Genomic DNA, 12,542 nt, shown 5'->3' with positions numbered 1-12,542 from the left:
TAAAAAAGTTTACTTCTTGAAAAAGGATAAGTAAGTTGTGTTTTACAAAACTTTTGAAAATCTAACCTGTTATTGACTGTGTAGAAAGCCATTTAGTAATTTACTGAGGCACTAGAGAATAATTAAAAGGAAGCCCAGTGAAATTAATAGAATTCCCTTCTTTATTTTTTGAGAAATTCATTCATACAATTGCTGCATACGTTTGGCAATAAGGTTGTCTCATTTGCAGAGCCAAATATAAATTATAATCTAAAACAACTTGATTCTTAGGGGGTATATTTACTAAACTTAGGGTTTGAAAAAGTGGAGATGTTGCCTATAGCAACCAATCAGATTCTAGCTGTCATTTTGTAGAATGTACTAAATAAATGATAACTAGAATCTGATTGGTTGCTATAGGCAACATCTCTACTTTTCAAACACGTAGTTTAGTAAATATGCCCCTTAAAGAGAGACAGAATGTTGTCATCGTCATAGTCAAGAAAATGTATGGTGTTTTTATATATTATACTTGAAATTCTTCTATTCTGAGAAGCTTACATTCTCAGTTAATGAATACATTTTATATTTGTTAGCACATATTAAAACAGTATTTCTACATTTTCCCCTTTGGACCAATTTTTGGCCTTGTGAGTTTTATTCACTGGATAAGGGTAAGCTGAAAAGTTGAATTATGAAGACTGACCCAGCTCACATTGTTTCCCTGGCAAGCTTGTTAGCCACCAAGAGCTTTGGGATACTAAAGTAAATTTAAAGGTTTCCCAAATGTACCATTTGCAAAAGGTCAGCACTGAAAATTAACGTGAATGGACTATGACCATAAACAGAGCAGCATCATTGTCATTGTAAAATCCCCATTTTTATAGTACTCCCTATTAACATTAGAAAGATCCCTATCAGATGTTTATTGGGATCAGAAATTATTTGAAATTTGTGGCCAAAAAATACTAAAATTACTTGGTAGTTAATTAGCTGGCAGGATTGTTATATGTATGGGCAACTATATGATTTACTTATGAAGAGAGAATATTAACAGCCTACAGAATGCTGAAATCCCTTTGTCTAGTTACACAAGAAATACATAAGACTGTATCAATGAAATCAAAGTTTCAGCAATACACAAACCCTATTCTTATCCAAACATCAATAGTTGTTCTATTGCTGGCAGAAATACTCTGGGTGCCACCCCCCTCCATAGGGTGTTGGATCTTCAGCTCCACTGTCAGACTAGGAGTGTGGCATTGTAGCCCAGGGCCACATTCCCAGTGAATCACAGGTAAGGAGCTGCTGGCACTAAGTCTAGGGGAATGATAGGCAAAATAAAAAAACATTAAATTAATGACATTATGGGGCAGATTCAATTAAGTACAAGGTCTCATTGGAGCCTAACGTGATGTGCTCCTGTGGACAGTTCTGGAAATTACAGTACATAAAACATTGCTTATTTTTGCTCACAGCTCTACGAAGCACAGCTCCTCCCTTACCTGCCCGGAGCTGGTTTCCATTATGGCAGCACAACGGCATGGTGGTCAGCAATGCTACCTCACAGTGCTGGTTTTTAATTCCTGATCAGTGCCTTATCTTTGTGGAGTTTGTATGTTTTCCCCATGTTTGCGTGGGTTCCCTCCCACAGTCCAAAGATACACACAGATTAACTGGCTGCTGACTAAAATGGACCCTAGTGTGTGTGCCTGCGTGTTAGGGAATTTAGACTGAAAGCTTAAATCAGGGACTGATGTGAATTACATAATATGGTGCCAGTGGTCGAAGTTTAGAAGTGGTGATATGGAAATTTAGAAGAATTGGTATGGAAAATATAATGGGAATGTAAGTGAATGGAATTTGATAGTTTCGAAACCAGTAGAAGTGGCGGTATGGCATACCACCGTATACCATCCCACATTGACCACTGGGTGGCACTATATAAGCAATATATAAGGATTTTCCTTCCTCACTTTCCCAATACCCTACCCCCTTTCTCTGCCCTCCGTATCCTCTAACCTATGTTATTGTTCTATTTTGCTCTTATATTATAAATGTGTTAAACTACCTTAGATTTTGCACAGATAATTTGTCATATTTTTTTATTTACTTGATAGATTTGTCATTGTAGTTTTCTCTAGCTTTTGAAAAATGTGTAAGACTTTTATTGCTATAGGGCAGTGTTGAACCCCAAATTCTATTATGTTTAATACCATATGTTCTACTGTTTAACAGATTGTCTTTCATCTGTATTTCTTGTTCTTTCAATAAAAATTATAAAAACAATGTCAGGTGTATAGTCTCCTGCTAGTGGAAATATGCCCATGCTGTCTAGTGCTGGAGCTAATTTAGTAGCTGACCCTTTTGTAATTACTATGTTATTTTAAGCAATACTAGCCCTACGAAATCAGGACTGTCGCTTACGTGTGAGGAGGGGATAATTGTGATTATTTTTTCCTTTATCACATAGGAATGTGGGGGGGGGAGATTTTGAAAAGGAGGGCAATATGATGCAGTATCACATGTTCAGTCATATACATTTGTCAATTCATAGTGCACTACCAGGTTGATTTGATTTTTTTATGAGACATCAAATATAAAGACTAAATAAACTTACAGCTTTGATGTGATTGAGCACTCTCACTTCTGCTAATACAAAACGGTGCACATGGAGGACTAGTGTCTTTAGGTTGTACTGATGCTGTCACTGTCAGACAGGCATGTGGTAGGATTGGTGTGTGTAAGAGTAGCACTGTCTACTGCGGGAAAGTCTTACTGACTAAACTACGGCTATAATGTGCATCTCGCTGCTGACATATTTCTGAATGAAAGAACTCATTGTAATTAAGAACAAGGTAAAATTATTTTGGCAGATGCTGTAATTCTGCCTTGATTTATAACAGATGTGCTGAAGCTATTACAAATTGTTGAGCTTTACTAAAACAAATACTAGTTTAAGTAAAAGCTTGCAGTACAAAGGGTTTCCAAGAAAGGGGTCTGAAAAATATTCCCAGGCTACTTTAATTATATATATCAACAATTTTCTATATTAATGAGCATTTGAACTTAACACCAATAATGATGAAGGCAGGTAAGCTGCACCCAATGCCCTGTCTTTTCAATGTGGATACTTCCCAGGAGTGAGGAGATATATTGGAGAGTGATCCTGCCATTCAAGTGGAAGGATCAGCCAGTCTTTGTTACTTTGTTATGTAATGGTCTCTGTCACTAACTTGTTAATTGATTTAGAAGGATAAAATTTGTTTAAAAATTATAAACAAAATCCTTACACCGTTTTGATAACATAACATTTTAATATTGCTATGTAATAATAACAAATTGAGGCTTTTGATTCTCACCAAGTTAGGTATATATAAATTGAAACATAAAATAATCTCCAGGACAATAACAGATGTGTAGCAAGGAGACAGCCTTATCACATACCAGCTGTGCTCCGAATTACAGTTCATTTTATAGACGCATTTTACAATCGGGTTCTGCAAATTTTCTGTTTCAGATATAAGCACAAGGCCAATGTCTGATAAGGACGCTATGTAATTCAGCTGAAAATTGAGCCGTTAGCTTATTCTCAGAGGCTGTAAATATTGTTCAAAATGTGGCATAATAATCATGTGCCATCACTAGCTAAATCAAGGAAAGGGTCCCAGGCCAGTCAGTCACACCCAAGTGAAATACCTATAACATGAATGCCTGATCATGTAAATATTTCTTGGCACTTAAGAACTCTATAAACTTGAGAACCATTGTTGACCCCCATATCAGTAAATATCTACCTTAAGGAATACAATTTAAAATAGCTGTCTCCATCATCCTGAATCAATTTACAAAAACCATAGACAATCTTTCAATATATAACAGCTATACATTACATGCAAGTACATAGGTGCCAGTAAACTAAAATAATTTCCAGGGATAATTTACTGAAGTTCATACTTAAAACAGTGTTGACAGTACAGTAAAATCCCTCTGAACTTGGTTATAATGGAAAAAATGATTTGCATTTTAAATACTTTTCTACAGTAAACATAATCTTATGGACCGAAAAGTGTAAGAGTAGATGGTGTGAATTGCATCTTGTACACAAAATAACAGAATCTGTACTATGCAGATATTCAGTATTCAATAGGGACATTTCTAGATACAAACATTTCCAATCTTTAAATCCTGCGACTGTCCTGAAAATTAGAGACAGTTGGCAACTATGTAAATGTAATTAGCAACTGTGGGCTCTATGCCATAGTTGCTTACTCTCCCAGAATGTCCGGGAGACTCCCGAATTTTTGGGAGTTCTCCCAGACTCCCGAGAGAGCAGGCAAAAATCCCGGATCCAGCTGTCTCCGTTGCTGAATATGGTGGGGGCGGGGCTAAATTCGCCATCCTGACCCCGCTCCCTGCTGCGATTGGTCGAAGTTGCATATGACTGACAGGGGCGGAGCCTAGCGGTGCACCAGGCGAGGCCACCCCCTTCCCCTCCCCGACGGACCCCCTCCCGGACAGGTGCCTTCAAAAGTAGGCAAGTATGCTCTATGCACATCTAATATCTTTACTAAGTGCATTCATACAGTTTTGTGTCTATCTACTGAAATTATCCAGTTGCTACAGAGTTCCATGAGGATGCACATACGTGTTTGTCATCATCGGCATCTTAAATATTTTAAGCAGCAACAATACTCTGCAGTGTCAGAGAGTTGGTATAACAAATCATTCATAAAACAAAGAAATCTTACAATAAACAGAACAAGTACAGAAAAGGTGCGGATGTTGAGACAGACGGCAGACAGAGAGATAGAGAGAGATTGTAAGAGCTTACAATCTACAGGATTTCACAGTGCATTGTTACACTGCACATTTTTTAAAGGATATGTTTCCCCAGCAATAGTGAAAATGAATCGCTTTGTTCTCTAAAGACCAATGTAATTACAAGTACTGATACATTAACAATGACAGCTAGACACATCAAACAACAGTTTAGCTTTAGAGGATAAGTGGAAATTTGTTGACACGCAAGAAAAAAGCTTGCAATTATCCCACAGTCATTTAAACAACCACCAAAATAAATGCCAGCTACTTTATACAATTCACAAATACTGTATATATTCAAAAGTTTCAGGAATTTGCTGAAATAAAGTAATTTAAACTAATTTAATGTGATTCACTAATAAAAAAATGACCCTAGTCTCTTCCTCTCTGTCTGTCTCCCTCTCTGTCTGTCTGTGTGTGAGTGTGTGTCTATACTAGGGAATTTAGATTGTAAGCTCCAATGGGGCAGGGACTGATGTGAATGAGTTCTCTGTATAGCGCTACGGAATTAGTGGCGCTATATAAGTAAATGATGATGATGATGATGATTCACTACCCTAAATATTGCAGTGTCTTTTTATCAAGAGAGAAGCCGTATTGCCAGCAAATACCAGTATTTTTACCGGCAATAGGACTCACTATCACATAACACTACATGAAAGAAGCTACTGCCAATAGCTTCACCAGTGGGAAGCCTAATTAATAAGTATCGTAGCGGTACTTGTACCACTGTGGGGAGAACATAAATACTGACCAGGGCAGTATCTGTGTGATGTTTGATGTTGTCCCCATGTTTCCATAGGTTTCTTCAAGGTGATCCAAATTTTAAGTCTCTAAAATGATGAGAGCATGGTATGTTGGTGTTTTGCACTGACCCACTGGTTATACTGCCCCTCTAGTGATCAGCAGATTCATGCAGGCACCTGGATCCATGATTCAGGCCTGTAGTATTTTTAAGTGAAAATTTTGTAAAATCAAGTAGTACTACTGTTAGTAGTGAATTTTCTATGGCTACAATTGCAGTTTTTTTCATCGGTCTATAAGTGGACATCAGTGAGCTTCCTTAGACCGTGAACTTAAGTTAATTGTGAGGATTATGTACACGTGCAGGTTGTATAAATTAAAAATAATGAAACAAATTAAATATGCTAAAGTAGCAAAACCAACAGCACACGTTATATGCCACAACAATTCAGGTGGGAACATTACATTCATAACATTTTCTCCACATGCTCTTTACTGAGAAATATCAATAGTGAATTTTAGTGTAGTCCTGTAATACCGCTTTCATACTGCCGCCCCGGCAATATCCCGGGTTTTTCAAGCCGGGTTTTTGCCGGGGCTCGGAGCATCCCAGCTCAGAAACACCATTCATACTGCACCTCGGACATGGGAATTTCCCGGGTTGACCCCATTCATACCGCACAAGTCTGTGCCCTGGCAATTTGTGGGAGTCATCACCAGAGCAGTTTTCATTGGCTGAAAAATTTCTCCTAAACTCCTTCTCGAATCTTCCACGGGCTCCCACCGATGACATCATCCTCCAGAGACAGGCAGACAGCCAATCAGCTTGTTTTCTGTGCAACCCGGGTTGAAAAACCCGGGTTGCACCATTCATAGTGCAGGCAACCCGGGTCCGACCCGGGAATTACCCCTCGATAAATCCCGGGTTGAAGACCCGGGTTTTTAGACGCGGGATTTTTGACTTGTACCATTCATACTGCACCAAGACCCGAGTCGTTTGAGCTCACCCCGGCAAAAACCCGGGATTTTGGTGCAGTATGAATGGGGTATTATTCATATCCTACTTATATAATTTACATTTAAAAGGCTTCCAGTCTTACCCTGTGCTGTAAATGCAGACATAGTTACTATGCAGATACAATAGATAAATGCAGTGTTTTAAATAAATAGTTAGCTCATAGTGCTGCGTTAATATGGGTAAATAGAAGCATGATTTTAATAGCCATAATGTCCACTTTGACCTCTGCATTTCAGTAAGAGTATACAATGTATCATAAAGGGTCTAAACCAGTGTTGGCTAACCCGTGACACTCCAGGTGTTGTGAAACTACAAGTCCCAGCATACCCTTCCAGCAATAATCTACTATATATTGGCAAAGCATGCTGGGACTTGTAGTTTCACAACACCTGGAGTGTCACAGGTTAGCCAACACTGGTCTAAACCGTTCCATAAGTGGCACAAGATATTTGTTAGAATTTAGCATGGAATGGAATTACTGATTTGATACACCTCATACAAATGACTGTGGTTGTTATACAAATATGGTATAATATTGTGATGAATACTGATGTGAGACAGTACTGCACCACCAGGGTTACTACACACATTACATTAGCTTTTCTTACCTGATTATACTGTGTTTTAAAGACAACAACACCCCCAGCACAGGACTGAACATAACTTGGATAATGCTGCCCATTTTCTCGTAGCCAAACTTGTGTTCCCTGTAAAATATAAATAGAAAGGCTGATCAGTAAATGTTAAAAAAAATAAACATTTGGTTAAAATTCAAGAACACAATTTAGCACACACAGAAATGGATGAAAAGTTTGGTCTCCTAAACTGGCCATACACAGGTTGATACAGCAAATTACATTCCATTTTCCTCCACACGTAGGTTGCCAAATTGGAAACAAATGATCATTTGAGACTAAATAGCTGGATCACTGAGGGTCTATTAGTGCAGTCAGCCAATCACGACATGCATATAGTAGTGATCGGCTGTCCGCCACATGCTCAAAAAACAGCCGATTTTGGGAAACACATTTGTTTTTTGGACTACACACTCACAAATGTTGTGCAAATTTGCCAATACTACTACTTGAATATCACTGTGTACATAACAATAATTACTGGAGTTAACTACTCACACACATCCATCTGAATTTTTTATCTTTTCTTTCTGTGGGGATCAATAGTTTTGATAAAAAACACTAAAAAGGTTTTTTTTGTCAGATTCAATACAGTGCACCTTCAAAATATATAAATACATTTCTTCCCAGCAATTAATGCATTAACAACACTGTTGTAAATGTTATATTTCAATTATATTAGTATGGTTAGTGGCCTGAATTTTTAAAGGCAGACTATTTATTTATATAGCGCCTACATATTACAAAGCGCTTTCCACAAAACTCACTCACTGTCCCTGCCCCAGTGGAGCTTACAATCTATAGTAGATTTCCTAAATATGCACACACTATAATACACTCCCTAATACATTCCTAACAATACACACATTTTATTAATGAAAGCTGAGTGACGACATCAGAAGTTACTGATTATATTTACACGTGATTATATTTACACATACATATCTTATATCTTAGCATCATAATAGACTTTTTCCACCCACCTCATACCTATTGAACAGAAATGTCTGCAGCACTTTTGTATGGAATACAAATGTAATACACAAATTGTGCAAATGGTGAGTTCTGATGTGAGTGTCTTGTATAATATCAAGAATAAATGGTTATGGAAATTATAAAAGACGCATCAGAAATATGTGACCTGTAAAACAGCAATTTGGCTGCGGTCTTGTGCCTTTATATGTAACTCATCAGTGACATATTTTTATAATTTACAGTATGAAGTACAATATACCATTTATTATAAGTATGCATGTGTTGCTAAATATTACTCCTCTGTGACTTATTATATGTTTATGATTTACAGTAGGGGGTACATTATTCAATATATTATAAGTCTGTTTTTGCTGGTACATCTTTATGTTTCATTTATCTAGTGTCAATTATTAATTTTCTTTTTATATCATAGCCACAAGGTGGGAGACATAACGAGAAAGACTCCTTATTATAATATGGTGGCAGTGTCAATGTGGTAGTGTTCAAGAGAAGAGATAAAGGCAATGTTTTGTTTACTAATGAGATTGTGTTTGTCACTGTGGACAAACATTCCAGGTGGGATGAAGACATAATAACAATGTGTATTTATTTGTGATTCTATCAGGAAACATATTGACACACATTGGTGAAGCAATTGTTTTAAGTTTCAGTATGTATCAAACATCAACAATACATGTGAATGTGAACAGTTACCTGATACTTCAATGCTCCTGGACAAAACCTGGTTATTTGGGGATCTATTGCTATGTTTCAGTTTCCATAGGAAGCTGCTAACAATGCTGTGACTATGAATAGAAAAGTAAGATCCTTTGAAGAGAAACAATACATTATAACCAAACAGAATATTCAACATTATGTATTCTTTAGCTATACCTTTATCCTTAATTATGTGTCTCCCTCTACTTGTAATAATACATTTTTAAAGCAACATGTTATTTACACTCTTGTTCCAATGTATTTCATAAACAAGTAGTCAAGAAAAATGTAAGCAAGCAACATAAATATTTTTATTAAGCCTAAAACATGCTATGTGAGCTCTAACTAATATAAATATATTATTAGTACCTTTTCACATCAGAAGCAATCTATTAAACACCTTCACAGAGGTTTGGCGTCCAATTAGGTTACTTAGCTGGCACACAACTGCTCTAAGCATGTGTGAAGAATGCATTAAATCTCAATGTTCCAATCATTGGTCTCAATAACTGAGTAGTTTTTAAAACTGTTCTGCGTAATATTTGCACGCTTCACCAGCGAAATTCAGCCTTACGTGTTCTTAATCTTACCATAACCGTACAGCACAGCTGAATGAATTGACCATTATCGTCCTAGCTCTGTACATAGGCTATAAATACTGTGAAATGTGAATTTACATATACAGTGTGAAGCACCTCTGTGGTCTTTGTGGTTTTGCAGCCTGCTATATTACAGATATCAGAGTACAAAAGGGAACACTCAGCTACATCGCACATAAAAAATATAAAATAAAATAAAATAACATATATCATGTTATGTTACTGAATAGTAACTTTTACATATAAATTGATAAGGTTATTGAAAGCTATTTCATATTAGTAACTTTACAAGGAAATGATCAAGTAATATCATGAAATACCTTCGACTATCATAGTTTCAAAATCAATTTAAAAACTACAGCTTTATTTGACAATAAATACTGTGGTCCAAATAGTGGCATTGGATATTATTGGTGAGTATGCAAATGATTTGTAGACTTTTTATATTGCCATCTGGCTAATTGTTAACCTATAATGTTACAATAGTATGCATGACATAGTAGACACATAGTATAGTAACCGGCCGTTCCCAAACTGTGCACCGCGGCTCCCTGGGGTGCCGCGGCACTGTCACAGGGGTGCCGCGATCGCCCCAGAAAAAAAACAAAAAACAAAACACAAAAAAAAACGTACCCATCATCCAGCGCCGGATCCTCCTCCTCACTGACTGCCGGGCGTGACGTCATCATGTCCGGCAGCCTCAGTGAGGAGCAGCAGAGAAGACGTCAGGGAAGAAGGTAAGTAAAGGAAGTGAAGGGGGGCACTGAGAGAGACGCTGAAGGGAGACACAGAGACGCTGAAGGGGGCAGAGAGACACTGAAGGGGAACACAGAGAGACACTGAAAGGGGACACAAGAAAGGCTGAAGGGGGACACACAGAAATGCTGAAGGGGGACACACAGAAAGGCTGAAGGGGGACACAGAGAGAGGCTGAAGAGGACTGAGAGAGACACTGAAGGCAGACACAGAGAGACACGCTGAAGGGAGACACAGAGAGGCTGACGGGGGCAGAGAGACACTGAAGGGGGACACAGAGAGGCTGTATGGGACAGAGAGACACTGGAGGGGGAAACAGAGACACTGAAGGGGGACACAGAGAGGCTGAAGGGGACAGAGAGACACTGAAGGGGGACACAGAGAGGCTGAAGGGGACATAGAGACACTGAAGGGGACATAGAGACACTGAAGGGGGACACAGAGAGGCTGAAGGGGGACACAGAGAGACACTGAAGGGGGACACAGAGAGACACTGAAGGGGGACACAGAGAGACACTGAAGGGGGACACAGAGAGGCTGAAGGGGGGCACAGAGAGGCTGAAGGGGGGCACAGAGCGACAGGCTGAAGGGGGCACAGAGCGACAGGCTGAAGGGGGCACAGAGCAACAGGCTGAAGGGGGTACAGAGCGACAGGCTGAAGGAGGGGGACAGAGAGACACGCTGAAGGAGGGGAACAGAGACACGCTGAAGGAGGGGGGCAGAGAGACACGCTAAAGGAGGGGGGCAGAGAGACACGCTAAAGGAGGGGGGTAGAGAGACACTGAATGAGGGGGGCAGAGAGACACTGAAGGAGGAGGACAGAGAGATACTGAAGGAGGGGGACAGAGAGACGCTGAAGGAGGGAGACAGAGAGACACTGAAGGAGGAGGGCAGAGAGAGACACTAAAGTAGGGGGACAGAGAGAGATGCTGAAGGAAGGGGACAGAGAGATGCTGAAGGGTGGTCAGAGTATGAGCTGATGAAGAGGGACACAGGGTGTGAGATGGCGAATAGGGGAACACAGAGTGTGAGATGGTGAAAAGGGGGACACAGTGTGAGATGGCGAAGAGGGGGACACAGGGTGTGAGATGGCAAAGAGGGGGACACAGGGTGTGAGATGGCAAAGAGGGGGACACAGGGTGTGAGATGGCAAAGAGGGGGACACAACGTGTGAGATGGCGAAGAGGGGGACACAGGGTGTGAGATGGCGAAGAGGGGGACACAGGGTGTGAGATGGCGCAGAGGGGGACACAGGGTGTGAGATGGCGAATAGGGGAACACAGAGTGTGAGATGGTGAAAAGGGGGACACAGTGTGAGATGGCGAAGAGGGGGACACAGGGTGTGAGATGGCAAAGAGGGGGACACAGGGTGTGAGATGGCAAAGAGGGGGACACAGGGTGTGAGATGGCAAAGAGGGGGACACAACGTGTGAGATGGCGAAGAGGGGGACACAGGGTGTGAGATGGCGAAGAGGGGGACACAGGGTGTGAGATGGCGCAGAGGGGGACACAGGGTGTGAGATGGCGCAGAGGGGGACACAGGGTGTGAGATGGCGCAGAGGGGGACACAGGGTGTGAGATGGCGCAGAGGGGGACACAGGGTGTGAGATGGCAAAGAGGGGGACACAGGGTGTGAGATGGCGAAGAGGGGGACACAGGGTGTGAGATGGCGAAGAGGGGGACACAGGGTGTGAGATGGCGAAGAGGGGGACACAGGGTGTGAGATGGCGAAGCGGGGGACACAGGGTGTGAGATGGCGAAGGGGATACAGAGTGATATGATAAAGGGACACAATGTGATGGTGAAGGGGTCTAAATACATCTTACGTCATTTTGACCCAACTACTTAAAAAACGGGACTACCCGGTAATTATTTTTGCTTAGGGGTGCATTGGAAAAATTATGGTGACCCTAAGGGTGCCCCGAGCTGAGAAAGTTTGGGAACCACTGGTATGGTAGACAGCAGGTCAGCAGACTCAACACTAATAATGCTGTAAAATACACACTTGTTTTCTCTGTTTTACCCAGTTTGTTTATTAGTTTACTGTGTTTGTCCCTAATTGTAAAGCACTACGGAATATGTTGGCGCTATATAAATAAATGATGATGATGATGATGTTTAGCTAAATTCCTTGGAACCTTAGTGTGTTTGCTTGTCTACACGAAACATGAAAAGAAAGAGATGTAGCTAGAATTATACAATTGACACTTGCAGCTGCCTCTTGGGTTTGGCCAATTTAGTTATTAGTGACAGCTGCGGTCCTATAAATCTTGGCAGCCTCTTATCCATTCTACC

The 12,542-nt window shown here is 40.3% G+C and overlaps 1 protein-coding gene across 1 annotated transcript in view; it reads right to left on the bottom strand.

Moving 5' to 3' along the window:
* The window catches only part of MYO10 (myosin X), a 219,613-nt gene that overhangs the window by 168,921 nt on the left and 38,150 nt on the right, over positions 1–12,542 (bottom strand). The window contains exon 2 of the mRNA XM_075212913.1: positions 7,174–7,272. Within this exon, the coding sequence (XP_075069014.1) occupies positions 7,174–7,272 (99 nt within the window). The remainder of the gene's footprint in view (positions 1–7,173; positions 7,273–12,542) is intronic.

Source organism: Mixophyes fleayi, chromosome 5 (genome assembly GCF_038048845.1).
Source record: "Mixophyes fleayi isolate aMixFle1 chromosome 5, aMixFle1.hap1, whole genome shotgun sequence".
NCBI lineage: Eukaryota > Metazoa > Chordata > Amphibia > Anura > Limnodynastidae > Mixophyes > Mixophyes fleayi.
The sequence above is the reverse complement of the archived record's forward strand: the minus strand, read 5'-3'. Positions and strand labels throughout refer to the sequence as shown.